General features: G+C 45.1%; 1 protein-coding gene across 2 annotated transcripts in view; it reads right to left on the bottom strand.

Moving 5' to 3' along the window:
• Positions 1 to 15,716, bottom strand: part of LOC142573118 (uncharacterized) — a 38,924-nt gene that overhangs the window by 18,928 nt on the left and 4,280 nt on the right. Inside the window, exon 1 of one of the 2 annotated variants that reach the window (XM_075682639.1) lies at positions 9,417 to 9,535. The exons of the other annotated variant lie outside the window; for it this stretch is intronic. Within the exon in view, the coding sequence (XP_075538754.1) occupies positions 9,417 to 9,431 (15 nt within the window). The 5' untranslated portion in view covers positions 9,432 to 9,535. Of the gene's footprint in view, positions 1 to 9,416; positions 9,536 to 15,716 lie in introns of those variants that run through there. 2 annotated transcript variants of the gene reach the window in all.

Genomic DNA, 15,716 nt, shown 5'->3' with positions numbered 1-15,716 from the left:
CGCATTGTGGGATGGTGCATAGACTGAAGGACTTTGCCACAGCACTCCGTTCCCCATGAGTCAGGAAACTCAGTGCCCAAATTTTAAAGTTATTCCTTTTTTGCGCCTCTCTCCTCCTTTTCTGTCTCCGATTCCCTTCCCCACGCAGAGTAGCATGTCAGCGATGTCTGTACGCCGGCTAAAGTTGCTGCCTTTCATTAAAGGGTTTTCTCTCTACCAGTTTCTTTGTACATCATCCACTTGCGATTATGACAACAAAACATTCATTCCTCTGCATGGCCTCCACGCCTGTCCCGCTTGAAATACACATGCGGTGCGCTTGGGTCGACTGCAGGCATATAAATCTTGCGAGATGACACCGTTCTGAAGCTTGCATATGTGCCATGCAATATTCGAAATACGCGCGACAATTTGAGCCTAAGGGCATGCGAAAAATATTGCCTTGCCTCAAATAGAAGACTTGTCTTGACATGAGTGAAGGAAACTTATCTATAGCGCAGTATGCCGACATGTATTTTTTTTTGACATCCGTGATGGAGTTTTGTTACTGGCACTGGGAGTTCACTGCACATTCTCTCTAGGAAAACATCCGCTTCGGGCTTGAACTCGGCACAAAAACGACAAAAAAGCGAGTCGCGGAGCTCCGGCGAAGCACCGGCCTGAATGTTGCTGCTTTTAAAGTTTGATCGCATCACATATCCTGTTGTCGAGGTGAGTGAACCAAAGAATTAACGGGTCAGTGGCTGCGCCGCGTCGCAGACTAAATGTTGCCGTTCTCAGCTTCTCTGAAGAGATCGGTGGCTGCTGTGAAAGCCGAGTGCTGACAGAAGACGTGGGCTTGTATCAACTGCCTCTTTATATTATTTGCACAGGTTAACAAGTGCACATATTGCGTGAACATGTTTCAAAGACGGACGCGAAGCGTGCTTCAAATTTTATTTATAACACTGCTTATAGCTACAAATTATAGGTTGTTTCAAATGCTAAACTCATTTTGCTGAACGTTCAACGATATGCGAAATCATGAGCGCGGTTAGATCTTCATCTAAGGAGGGACTTCTCAGCCCGTTGGCTTGTTGGAAAGTTGACACCACGTTGAAACTTCGCAAATCTGTTCAACTTGACATTCGCCAGCTCCAGATCTTTGATCTGTCTTTGATATAAGGTCTAAGCCGAAAGAAACCATGACAAAAAAAAACTGTTCGTTGATTCTAATGTCTTCCGTTGATGACGATCAAATGATTTCGTTTATTACAACATGTACCGTGCCATAATGACTGAAATATTGTGACGCTTGTGAATAAGCGTACTCTTCGGCAATAGAGTACTATGGTTCAAAGCGACACGATAGAAATGACACCGCGCAGTTGAATGTCCTTGGAGCTTTGAACACGGTATAAGTGTACGCTGTGGGAGCCGACAGTTTTGGGTTTGCCTCCCTCATGCGGCAAACAAGTGCGGCCCGGTGCGCCCCCGGAGAGCGCGTGTAAAAGAATGTCGCAGCTCATCCAAAAGGTGAAGCATCTATAGTGATAGCGAAGTGATAGGCGAAGAAAAGTTTGTAGTTTTATCGGTCGTACAAATTGAAGTAGCTATTTGCTTAATAAATAAAATAGGAAGCCACGTGTCAAGCTCGCACAGGCAAACGAGAACAGATCTCGCCCGATGACCTCGAACACTTGCCGTCGCAACGCTGGCCTGAAGAAGAGTGCAGGCTGAGGAGGTGGAACGCTTCGTGCAGCCCCTCGTTTCGACGCGTCTCCAAAACTTGTGATTGCACTCTCCAACACTAAGTGTGCTCAAAGACAGTCAACACGAAGCTGCCAGCCACTTCGGCTCGCCAACACCATCTTCGCGCCGGCCGCCGACTACCTTTAAAATAGGGCATGGGGGCCGAGTGTGCGCTCAGCCACGCTGGCAGGCCAGCGCGTGGACGGCCGTTCTTTAGAAGGAGACGTGCTTCACCTGTCCCCATTAACGCGTCTTGATCACGTGATCTTCAACATTAGGCGCTCGGGAAGCATCAGGCCACCATTTTTCTCGGCTCGTCACGCCGCGCTTTTCCTCACGCCAGCTGCATATGGCGCGCGGGGTTTCGACTTTATACGGAACACCACATCGACGCCGACGGCGAAAATTCGCCTAGCGTGACCTTATATTTCCAATCTGAATAAAACATAGTATCGCGTCTCGTGGGAACGCGGAGAGCAGACCAGGTGCTGGCGAGGAAAATAGATGGGCTTGGGGGGCCTCCGTCACGCAGACGTGTTTCACATCGACAGTAAATAGTACAGCTTTTTGCAGTGACTGCATATATAATTTCGTCTGGGCGCTTTTCATACAACGACATTTAGATTCCCGGGAATCGCTGGTCTGAATCGCTCTTTCTAGGGTCTTCGGTGTATGTGGAAGCAAGGTTTGCAGTCATATATTTATCACAGGCTTGCGGCACCTTCGCCACTGTTTAGCGAGTCACGCCTTCATAAAACTTGCAGTTGTGTGCCCATCTATGTGCCTCACACACCCCTACAAGGTAAGACGGAAGCAATGCAGGTTGCACTCGGCTGGTGCCAAGCCTTGCGCAGGACGTCTGCTACGTTATTATTGCTGCAAAGCCATGATAAAAATTCTATGGCTCGGTTGTAATGTAGTTATATTACCGAGACAATGTGTCCCTTCTGAAGGTTTAAGATAGATACCACATGAGGAACTGATAATTTTACCAGAGCGCAGTGAAGGACACTTAGGTGTGCTAGCTTACAATGCAGGTGTTACGTAGGCAATGAAAGATTGAAGCCAGCTGCGGTCATGGTAGCTGCAGGAAACGTGAACACGCAGAATTCATTTCTACGCCACCTGCAGCAGGCTAAGTGATAACGTCGGATATGAGAGCTGCTTTTTGTTCCCACCAACTGCCATGCGGACATCTAGGTACTTAAGTCGCTGTCAGATAAATGTTGAGGACAAGTAAGAAGACGTGTTTTGAAATGTAGACGTGAACAGGAGGCACAAAGAGAGAGCACGCGAAGAATTCTGCAGTTTTTATGCTTAAAGGGACACTAAAGGCAAATATGAAGTCAAGCTAACGTGATAGATAAACGCTTGAGGAACCCTAAGATTTTATATTATCGAGAACAGTGCTGTGGTAATGCAGAAAGTTAAGTAAATGCACGACACGATTTGACGCTCATCAGGGGCTATGAAGTACTAGCCGGATGGCGAAGGCAGTCCTCATATAATTTCTGTCGCTGCTACTCAACTTTTTTTGATCTATTCATACTATCGATCCCATCAGGGATATTAACAGGAAGGGCATACGTAGTTATCTTGCAATGTAACTATAATAATTAGCGCAATATTAAGATTACACATAATAGACATGCAATTAGCAGAGGCAGACGATATAGTAGGCAGAAAAATAACGTAATACTTCGTAATAATGTTACAAAAAAACAAGAGGTAATCGAAAAGGTATAAAATTTACAAAGGTGAACAAAACGGTAGGCATAAATTACACAATAACATGAAGCATTAAATTTAAGAGTAACAAGGGGTAATGAGGTAGTCTGTCAAATACCAATGGTGGTGAGCAATAATTACAAAAGGAAAGAAGTAAACAATTTGCATAAATAAACAATAGTATTCAGTAACGGCAAGTAATACAAGTTATAAAAGTAAGGTATACACAAGAGGTAACAATCCATAAGATATGTTGGGCTGCTGAGCACGAGGTCGCGGGATCGAATCCCTGCCACGGCGGCCGCATTTCGATGGGGGCGAAATTCAAAAACACCCGTGTGCTTAGATTTAGGTGCACGTTAAAGAACCCCAGGTGGTCAAAATTTCCGGAGTCCTCCACTACGGCGTGCCTCATAATCAGAAAGTGGTTTTGGCACGTAAAACCCCAAATATTATTAATCCATAAGATACGTTTAAGGTGTCGTTAAGGAAATTGTGATTATGTACACAATATAATGTAATAAAATCGCACAAAAATAAATGGTGACGCAGGTACGTCATAATTGTGAAGCACGCAATTCTTTTTCGGCTAATGTCAAAAAATAGTTAACGATGGGCTGTTTGTAATACTAGGGTCCAGCTTATTTCATTCACGTGTCATTAAAGGCAAAAACGAGTGCTTACGGCTTTCAGTATGAGATGGGTGTTCGTTTAATGATACTGAATGTTTATGTCGGGTGAGTCATGTTTGTGCTAAAGATAAGTATTTGGAACTGTCTATTTTCAAATCATTATGAATAAGTTGATACATAATTTTTAATCGTGCAAGCTTGGCTCGTTTTTGTAAGGTTAGTATACCGGCCTGATTTAGCAATTCTGTGGGTGAGTCTGTTAACCTATTTTTGTTGTAAATATATCTTAGTGCCTTCCTTTGAATTGCTTCTAGTTTGTTAACGAGTTCTTTGGTGTAAGGAAATCAAACAACGTTAGCATACTCTAATAGAAATCTGACAAATGTGTTATATGCTAGTATTTTTGTGTTTGGGGGTGCTAGTCTAAGTCGTCTGTTTAGGAAAAACAACTTTTTTTGTGAGGTCGAGGTAACGTTGTTAACATGGCGCTCCCACCTGAAATCGTGTGTTAATGTTAAGCCAAGGTAGCTGTACCTTGGCTTCACTTTTCGTTATAACTTCTTATAACTGCTCGTTATAAAAACTTAGTTGCATTCTATGATAAGACGGAACAAAAGTCTACTTGTCCAGTCCTATTGTATGTTTAGAAAAAAATAACTAATTGACTTTGCCGTTGACAACGACGTGGGCGTTGAAAGGCTTCGTTTTCGCTCGACTCTGCCCCGCCTTGGCGTTTCTGTAGTTTCGTTATCGCGCAGTGCTGCGCTGGTTTTGCTGGCTCCTGAAACTCCTGCAAAATGCAAGCAGCAATGGTTTTCAGGTCTCTGTTATGTCGCGGGATGCCCGAATGCCACTTCCAACGCTGCGTCTTGGCTTGGTTTCTCTATGGCCACGCGTTTGTGTTTTAAACAAAAATAAAAAATAAACATTGCGCCGTCTGTCGGGCGCCGTTTTACTCTCAGACAGCTGTAAAGGGCTGATATATCATGTGAACGTCACCACTCCCTCGCTCGGGGGTGGGCGATTTGAAGTGCGCTAAAGGTATCCGCATCCTTCAGACACGATTTTTTTTCTTACACGAAGTTTTTGGGGAGCACGAAACAAGCGCTGCGCGGTTTTTGGTACGGTAATTTAGCAGTTGACGTTGACTTAATATTTGCGTTTTGTGTCCCTTTAAATGGCACACTGTTTCTACATCGTAGTTACTAAATACAGGCAAGGTAAGAAGAGCGTATGAGTGCCATTTTGGTTCAATTGAAGTCATAGCGCTGTACCGACACGAAAATGAAAGACGACAGGGCGTGCGATGGTTTCCACTCGTTTGGCCGGTGTAAGCACCACGCTTCTCTGAAATTCGGCTGATACTTAGCGCACGGGCTGTCGTCTTTCTTGTCCATGCCAATCCAGCGCTATGACTTCAACTGATGCAACGAACGAGCTAGCCGAAAAACCTGCACTCCCGCCATTTTGATTGAGGCCATCGGTGATACGTCTCGCCGTTACGTAATTCACTCGGCTGCTTACTGATACTAGTGATACTATTCGCCTACTAAGAATAATTAGGGGTGGTCAAACATTCGAAGTTTTGTGTGCGAATCGAATATCCCGCAATACCTATTCTTATTCGAAAATAAAGTATTCGGCGTTTTCAAATTAAAAGATAACCGAATTTGTTCCAACAACAGAGTGTTAAATTCTGGTTACTGTTCTCTTTCTGCTATACGCAGTACCGGCAGTTACCGGAAGTTAAGCAACGACAAAAGATTTCGGAGCAGTGCACTAACAAAATGGGTTGTGAATCTTTTTTATTTCGGTCTGATGGTGGAAGCCTTGCGTACATGACAACATGTGACTTTACAGCGAAGCTGGCTAGGCTTCCGTGCATTTTTTCGTGTGCGTGTGCAGAAACCGTGGGCCGATCTCGAAGGCCGTCCAGAAGGGGTCCGAGCGCAATGGCACGTACCCATGTGGATTCCGGGCAGTGGGCTCCGGGATCTGTATCGCGCACTTGAACTACTCTTGTCACACATTGGACCCAAATAGGTCCCAGGCACAAGGGTAAGAACAGGTACTACTGTCACATCTTAGACCAAAAGACCGATCCGCTTCGGCCATGTCTACCTTCACACCGCCCTTTTCTTTGTGGGCGTTCCAAGCACTTCCTTGTCTAGTTTCTTTTCCTTACGCTCTCCCGCGGTCGCAGTCCCGTGGAAGCGTCATGTGTGTCTACTTTTATCCGGCTCCTCGGGGCGGCGCTACCGTCGTCCACGCGAATAACAATAAATGAGTGTTCGCACCTCTCGTCACTACGACCGCCGGTCAAACAATAAAAGAATTCGTACCTTTGTTCGAAATTCTCTGTCCCCCCTGTGTCGTACGCTAAACAAATTTGATGGCCATCCACCTACACAGAGTGAAATGGCTAATGATATTTTTTTTCTCGTATTCTGACATTTACTGTATTTGGCAGCCTAGTTATGTAGTAGTTCCATCTTTTACTCTACAGTCAGTGACACTTTCCTTACAGCGAGTCCTTAAACATGTGATAACGCCACACAAATCTTTCAGCAGCTTTTTTGTTGTTACGTTTTTCCAACTTGTGATAATTTTTTCGGCAACCATTTATTTAGCGGCAATCATTTATACAACAACTATACGTGGTGTGACCCGTAACTTGTGCCAAAATTTAAAAATATACGAGGGCCACGCAGCTGGACACAACCAAGATAATGTTGTTTGCCGCCGCTTGGAACAAGCCTATTTTTTGTATTTAGCCTATTTATATAATTAGGTATTATTAACGAATATAACTTCACAAACATCTTAATCGGGGCAAATTGTCAATCAGAATATTGCAGGCAGTCGTGAAAATTTCGCGATCCCTTTTTCTGTTGCTCTTTACGTGTTCCATCAAGATTGTTTTCTAAGCCAGAAAAAAGCTCGCAAGAGCCATCGAAAGTGGTGCGTGACTAATGGCGCGGCCCATTTTTGGTGTTTTGGGGGCTGGTACGTTATAAACTACCTCGCCCGGTCCCAAATATTAAGTCAGATTACTCACTTCCCAGATCGGTTATGATACACGCGCAGGCGGATGGTTCCTAAAAAAATTGCCAATTATTGCTTCACAGGCTTCCCAGTATTCGTTTCTGTGCACCGACTGCTCCTCCTTATGCCTATCTTGCCAGCCTTTTCCTCATGGGCGGTTCATCGTGAAGTAACTGAACTACGAGTAACAAGAGGACCAATCGAATATGAAGGGGTAAGAGAGAAAGCCAAGTTACGAATAATCTTCTTTACCATGCTACGTATCGTTGGTGCCAATATTTCTATGAACGTAGTAAATATTAGTGTGAGTTATCGAGATAGATATAATCGAAGCACGCAGCGTGTCAAATTGCTACTTGTTTGTACACTGTGTATTAGCGTGTGAACAGTTCCTTCGATCTCAGCACTGAGACACCTCAGTGGACCTATATCAATTGACGTTACCCTACTACAGCCAAAGCTACTCCATGGTTGCATTATACGTCAGTGCTATCAAAAAGGTTGCCGGCACTCTCTCAATAGTAGATGTTGTTTGAAATTACACAGCCCCACCTGTGCGGCGCCGGGGGCTCTCCAAAATATTCATGATCACCTAGGGTACTTTAGCAAGCAACATTCCACTGATAAGCAAATACAGTAGTAAAGCTTGCGGCACGACTTCTGACCACACGGTGTTCTTTAGCGAGCAACTATTGCAGCCCCTTAAGAACCAGCTGATGGAGTGCAAGAAAGGAAATTACACACTGAAACTCCTGTGGGAGTTTTGTAAATGATGCGTAAGCAGTTGTTATTAATCACCTTGTCTTTCGTCGTCGTATGCGACTTAGTTTGGTGTAATTGAGGCAAACACCACGACGAAATCTCGAAACGGAATAGGGCGGTTGGAACACCGAAATATTAACTAAGACCAGCGCGAGACGAGGACGAAAAGTCGAGTAGCAGCAATGTTCACTCATGTTATATGGTGGTGCGTTTGGATGATGCCGCGGCTTCGTGGAAGAAGAGCACTGGCCGGCGCGTTCTGTAGTACGTGACGTAATTGAACAGCGTCACGTTTGGTAGACCTCGTACGTAAAAGTGGTCGATGACGTTGCTTCCCGTCAATGCGAACCATTATCAACCGTGATTAGCCGTACTCCGGCGGCAGCTGCGAATGGCCCGGGCGCGCGGGCCTTGTATGGAACGCGATCTCTGATGGGGGCAAATTGCACCCAGTGCTGATAGCTTCGTGTGCGATGTGTTGTCGTTGCTTAGTTCGCGTTGAAGCGAGCGGCAGCACAGTCAATCTTGGAAGCGATCATCTTACGTGGAGGATAGGCACAGGTATACAGGCGTGAAGGCATAGACATGCATACGCATTTAAAAAGAAAAGACTGATTGGGTAGCTTGTAAACATGATGTAACCAACGCGGCGCCAGCTTTCACACGCTTCGTATTAAGCTTTTCAGTGACGTCGACTATGTAATCTACCCTTTTGTCTAGGCGGTTTGCAGTTGACAATCCTAAAGTAAAATAAGTGGGAATAGAACACCAGCAATACACACTGCACGATTTCTTAAGGAGGCAAGTTATTGCCATTGCTTGGCTACATATTTTAGCGCCGCATACTGTAGAATAACACCAGCAGAAGAGGGCAGCGTCGAGGTAACCTTCATTACTTGGTGTTGAAATTTAGATGCATCCTGTATGAATCTGTCCAAGAAAAAAAACTGTCTTGCTTGTGGAGAAAGGCAGGGGGCAGAAGGCAGCTTCATATTTTTCGCATTATTTTTTTCATATTTTTTCACAGAAATTCACTTGGCTGATTTTTGTAGCGTCTTGGTAAGATACGTCGGTTTGGAACTTCTGAAAGCTCGCTAGTCTTGACGTCCTGGCAGAGTAAAATTGATGGCCCGAATGGCTGAAATGGGGATGACGAGGTGAACATGTACAGGTTGAGAAAAGAATGACTACACTGGGCAAAAGGAAAATAGCTGAGGAAGTTTCAGCCGATTCACAAAGCAATTAGGCTGATGTGTTTCTCGTCATCTAATAATAGGGTGCTAGAAGTATTGATAGGCGTGCATGAAGACTCGTTCTGCGTGCGGAATGATAATTACGGAGGCACAAGATTATGAGTCAGTGAATACTGAGCGGTATTCCGTCACCCGAAAAACAAAGATACGAGTGGTCGACGGATTGGGTGAAATATTACGAAAACATCACCTTCACGGACCAATCGACTTGAATGGCAGCGCGCGAAGCAATAAGAATGCTACAAGTTGGAAACGTACTACTTACCGAACGACCCATCATGCCCTAGTGTCGAGACGACAATTCACCGTGGTTGCATGCATCTTTGCCCCGGGGAAAGAACAAAAGAAAGGAGGCGGTAGAAGCGTTTCCGCAGCTGGCAAACTTCGACCGAACGGTTGCGCCAGCATTTCGCGGAAGAAGCTGTGCTGACACCTACTGAAAAAGTGCGCTGCGAAGGCCGTTTTCATGACGGCCCGGTTTGCGCTTCGCGTCGTTGGTTGCATAGGATCACCTTCTTTCCAAGGTAGAGGTTGGGATACATTAAACAAGCCGCTCTTGACTACGTCGGCGCAACTCTGCGCTGGAAGCGCTGGAATAGGTGTAGTTTGCAAGGCATATGCCGCAGCTGCGAGCGCGAACGAACCTGAGTGCGCCCAGACTTTGTGGCTTAAAATATACGAAGTGCACTTAGCAGTATCTTGAATTCAGCTAGTTCGTCACGCACAGCAGAAGTACTCGTAGGCACCAAAAAACGGGACTACGGCTACATAACTACGGCTACACGATTGTTGCCTATTCAGAGATACAGTCAATATGTTATAGCCAGAAAGCAAGTATGCGTTTTGGAAGTTTCAATTTCTGGTGAAAATTGGAGGGATCTAAGCTAGACATTCAGAAAGTCTATGCTTGTTTAAGGTGCCAAGATGCGACCAATGACCGCACATGTGCGTTGATAGCTTTTTTTCTTCATAGCATTGCTTTAACACCGACATAGACATTACGTAATCAAGGAGTACAGGAGGCTTAGGTAAATATCTTGGAAAATATCTACAAAGATTCCACAGCTACCATAATTCTCCACAAGAAAAGTAGGAAGGTACCTATAAAGAAAGGGTTCAAATAAGGAGACACAATCTCTTCAATGCTATTCACTGCGTGCTTGGAAGGAGTATTCAGCCTAATAAAAGTAGGATGGCTTGGGAGTAAGGATCAACGGCGAATGTCTCAGCAACCTTTGGTTTGCAGATGACATTGTCCTGTTCAGCAAGACTGGGGAAGAGTTACAGCAAATGATTGAGGACCTTAACAGAGATAATGTAAGAGTAGGGTTGAAGATTAATATGCAGAAAACAAAGATAATTATAAATAGCTTGGCAAGGGAAAAAGAGTTCTGGATTGCCAGTCGGGCTCCAGAGCCTGCGAAGGGATACCTTTACCTAGGTCAATTACTCACAGGGGACCCTGATCATGAGAACGAAGCTTACAGAAGAATAAAATTGGGTTGGAGCGCATACGGCAAACACACTCAGATACTTACTGGAGCTTACCATTATCACTAAAAACAAAGGTGTACAATCAGTGCATTCTACCGGTGCTAACGTACGGGGTAGAAACTTGAGCCTGACAAAGAAGCTGAAAAACAAGTTAAGGACCGTACAAAGAGCGATGTAACGAAGAATGATAGGCGTAACGTTAAGGAGACAGGAAGAGAGCGGTGTTGATCAGGGAACAAACGGGCGCAGCCGATATTCTAATTGACATCAAGGAAAATAAATGGAGCTGGGCGGGTCAAGTAATGCGTAGGTTAGATAACCGCAGGACCATAAGGGTAACCGAATGGTTGCCAAGAGAAGGGAAATGCAGTCGAGGACGGCAAAGGACAAGGTGGGCTGATGAAATTACGAAATTCGCAGGCGCCAGTTGGAATCAGTTGGCGCAGCACATGGGTAATTGGAGATAAGAGGGAGAGGCATTCGTCCTACAGTGGACTTAAAATAGGTAGTTGATGATGAGGACGATGGAAGTAAGATCCTCACAGCGTTTAAAAGACCGGTTCTTAAACGTCCAGTATGCATGGAAGGCCCAGTTGCGGAATACAACGGGTCTCAGGTGCAAAACGAATGTACACGGAAGCCGTGACGCAAGAGCAAGCATAGAACAGAAAGAAAAGCCATTACGCGTTCCCGGAATGACGGAAGAGGCCGCCTGCTAGCGCAGCGCCAGCTGTCCAGCAGGCACATCTTTCCTCTGAAACGCCAGGTTGGCCGATAGCTTAACAAGACGATGAGCACGCAGAGTGTAAAACGGTCAGAGAGACAAGCTTGACAGGCGGAAACTGTCACCGCAGGCAGCGCAGCCGTACGCATGATCATAGACACGTGAGAGCCAGGACAGCTATAGAGGGAAACCACAGCTAAAAAAAAAAAACACCAAGAAAGTTTAGTGCCGTAAGTTGGCTGTATCGCGGCAGTGTCAAGTTCATTAGCGGTGACGCGTCGCAATATTTTCAAAATTGTGGATACATTCTTTAGCAAGAGTGCAAGCTTAGGGACCGGCTCCACTCTTTGACAGAAGCGATAAACTTTATTTGTGTGCGATGAGGAACGACGTTGTTGTTAGGGCTCTTGCAACATATTATGAATCAGCAGATTTTTTTTCCTGGAAACAACGCGAGGTCCTCAAGCTTTCTGCGCACTTCGCTGGCTAAAGCTACGAGAAAGCACAATCAAGCAAACAATGGAACAAACGTCCATGTCAGAGCTTTGCCACTGAATGGCACTAGTATACACAATTAAGGCTGCGAAATGCAGAGTAAGGCAGGGGATGGCAGAGGGGGTATTTCATGACAGCATTGAATTTATGATTAGGGGAAAAATTGCCCTTCATTGCCGATCAGTGCCGATCAAATTGCCGATCATTGCCAAGAAAATGATGCGCGAACGGAAGGATGACGGTACAGATAAATCTATAAACCGTTAGCTTCGTTTACTTCTAAAGCTAGCGAAATAATGCGTATGTTGTCTGATTTCAAAAGCTCTACAGCGTTGTCTGCGCTAACACGTAGCTTTATGTTTATTTAGCTATTGGCAGTTGGCGTGGAAGATTCTGGTAAGATAAGAAGCGAGCGCGTTGCATGAATCAAAGGATAGCAGTCGCCAAAAAAGCAGGGCGATACACGGTGTGCGGCTGCAGTAAGTTTTCACGGACTGGCTTGAGGATAAATCGTTTGCTGTACAGGCCGCACAGTTACCTGCTGACTTGCTTTTCTGAGTCAAGTCACACTTTTTAAATAGATGTCTTATCGTTTCCGTGCAACCAGCGATTCAAACAAGGATGTTTACAATCCCAAGCAACATCTACGACCCACAGCATCTTTAGGAAGAGTTTTCAACCATGTTTTTTCCACGTTTTCTTGTTTTTTTTGTTTGTATACTTTAGGGACCTGAAAAAAATTTAGGCCTCTGGCATTAAAATAAGAGGAACACAGAGCGTCTTCGTTGTGTATTGTCACTTCTGCGCTCAGAGTTTTTTTTTATTAATGAGAAACTGTAAGCCTTCAGCATAATGTGCACGGAAGCAGCTCTATACTCAGCAAAGGCACGCACGCGTCATTGTTTGCCAAGGTAATTTAGGACATTATCGGAAAGAATTCGACACTTTCCGATCCTGATTCGTCATATTGTGTGATACTTTGATTTGCTTTCATGAATAAGATCCGGAGGCTAAAAAATCACCGCCCATGCACTCCGTACAGATGGTTAACCAGCGAAGCTGAAACGTGTGGCCCTGGTGTTCATTACTGGGTAATCCTGGCGGTGCATTAAACGAAGCCTTCGTAGGCTGGCAGATCCTGGATACGCAGTTGCTCCTTGGACTCGGCTGCACGAGCATGTTCTTATGCCCGGGCTGCAGCATCGGCACGGCGCTGACGAGCTCTTTCCCGGTTCTGCTCGTGACGTTGATGATCGAAAGCTGCCTGCTCCTCAGGAGTGCGTATGACGCGTCGCCTATCCACTTCGGAGCCGGAGCAAAACTTCTGCGCCCGGGCTTGGCTGTGACGGAGAGCAATGACGTTACTACTGGCGCAGCCATTCGCTCGCCTCTCTTTGATTTCTTTTTTGGGCATGCTCATGGGGTTGCACTAAAGCATTTTTCGGCGTACAGGCGACAGACTGACGGATGAATCGGCTAGCCATATACATAATGCAAAGAAGGGGTAATGCACGCAGACACGGACACAAAGGAAGAGAAGTGGGCAACATGAACGCCGACTATCAACTGAAGGAAGCACTGAGGCGCAAAAAAAATAAGTCACCTAGACCGGCACGCGTACCCGATTGACACGTGGTGCCACCATTCCAGAGCATGCGCAGATGAGTTTTTTGTCTTCTTTTTTTCGCCTCAATGATTCCTTCAGTTTATAGTCGGCGTTCGTGTTGTCCGCTTCTCTTGTGTCCGCTTCTCTTCTGTCCGTGTCTGCGTACCTTACCCCTTCTTTGCATTATGAATCCTCACCAACTAGCTCAGCTTTCTGTCGTTTTAGCCATATCCAGCTTCGCTGTAAAATAAATCTAAACGTTATTTGAATATAGAGATCATCGTTCCAAGGAGTTTCGGATGAAGAGAACAGTCAAGGTAATGGCGCACTTACTTTCGGACTAGGACTGGATAATTCTTAATCACTACGTGCAGAAGTGATCGACTTTCACCATAAATTACTATGTGACAGATATGAAGAAAGTCAAAAATTGCACACATTTATTCATTCTTTTTCATTCAGGGCCGATCCTTTGCGCAAGGACTGAACATGCAATCAGAACTGCAGGTGCTTGGTTTGACGCCACACGTTCTCAATTTTATTTGGAGGCTTTGGAAACATACCGCACTGTTTCAAGACATGTTTTCATAGGGAATATATAGGAAATCTTTTTATCCTCCTACATTTGCCATTGTGGGAGGATAATTGTGCGTCCGTTGAAAAGCTGAAGTCCTATTAGAACCATCTTCCAATAGGCAAAGAAATAGATGTTCTTTCAAAAATGTGGAAAGGAAATGCTCGACGCTGAGTAGGTAGACGTGTCCGTGAAAAGTATTGCTACTTGAGGCGATTTGCTACGAGATAGAGGCGCTTTATGTTTCCTCGAGGAGGATAAGAAATTGGGTGTTATTAAAAATAAAGTATCAGTGGCAGCCACTGTTGTATGACGTGTATAAAGACAATGCTTATCGTTTAATCGACGCATCAAATCACCACATGACAAACGTGGCTTTGCACAGGCCATAGATTATATCCCGCTTCGGATACTGGTACCGCGCGCTTCAATGAAATAAATGCTCATACTTCAAACACGCACCTAAAAATATAAAAAAAAGTTACTCGTACGAGAAGCAAGAAACTATACATTCCACCGAACTGTAAACCAGCGACAATACATGTGAGACGTTATGAGGCCAGGGTAACCTGCAAGAACCTCAACCCCCTCCCCCCCCCCTCTTATTTCGCGCTACGCAAAAAAATTCGCAAAAATGCGCGAACCGTTCACTCTAGTGAAACATAGAATTTCCTTAGTTTCTTGTCCAAAACCTGTCTTCCGAGTCATATCTTATCATTTTGTTCGCTTCTGCCGCCATGTCGACGCTCGTGACGCTTTGTGGCATGACGCATCGAAACTAATCAGGGAGTCCTGGCATTGCATTGTTTCTGGAATATACTTAGCACCTTCCTCGACCGATAAGTACAAGCGTAGAGTCAAAGCAACGCTGGGGAAACGCACCTACGATAAGAATCGAAGGAGTTATCTCAACGTATACGATCGTTATAGCTTTGGGTGAGCCCAGGAACGCTGCCAATCGCAAAAACGATGCAACTTTCTCTGTTGCAAGCTTGCCCCTCCACTCCTGATAAGGGATTGCTTTAGTATTCGATGACTTATATGCCCTCAAATCTTCTGTTTGTGGCATTTTCATATTTTTCTTTTTGCATTCTTGGCGTCTCTGGGAGCTCCTAAATGATAGCACATTAACAAGTGCAACTGCTAGTTGTGCAGGAATACAAGCAATGAAATATTCCAATTCCCGAGCAAATGATCTCTGGTCAACTTAGATTTTACATTTTAGCTGCAGGTATGTAGCGTCAAAAATTTACCGCTAGTGATTCTGAGACTCACCACAGCTTGAATCCATTTATGCATTGTATGACTAGAATTTTTCTTCACGAATTTATGAAGCTTTGGTACTTGGTTGCGTAAGCGAATTACGTACGTAATTGCCATACGGCAAAGCAACGCTTGTCCTGAGTGGTTGAGCGATCACCGACCAAAAGGCCGTGCTGTAATACGCTCGACAGAATGAAGTCAATAACGAGGCCCAGCGGCCATGCGCAGAATAACCCGTGTTTATGAACCACTCTTCGACCTTCGTTCACGCAACATCTGCAATGCTTCGCGATAGGGATGACACCGGGAGCAAGAAGGCCTTCACGTCATTGTTGACCACTGGACGTCCGGGTCTTTTGTTTTGCCGATACTGCCTATTGGCGAGCCGGTAGTTATCAGGACACTGCGG

Source organism: Dermacentor variabilis, chromosome 2 (assembly GCF_050947875.1).
Source record: "Dermacentor variabilis isolate Ectoservices chromosome 2, ASM5094787v1, whole genome shotgun sequence".
Classification (NCBI taxonomy): Eukaryota; Metazoa; Arthropoda; class Arachnida; order Ixodida; family Ixodidae; genus Dermacentor; species Dermacentor variabilis.
This window is presented reverse-complemented; position numbering and strand designations above follow the sequence as displayed.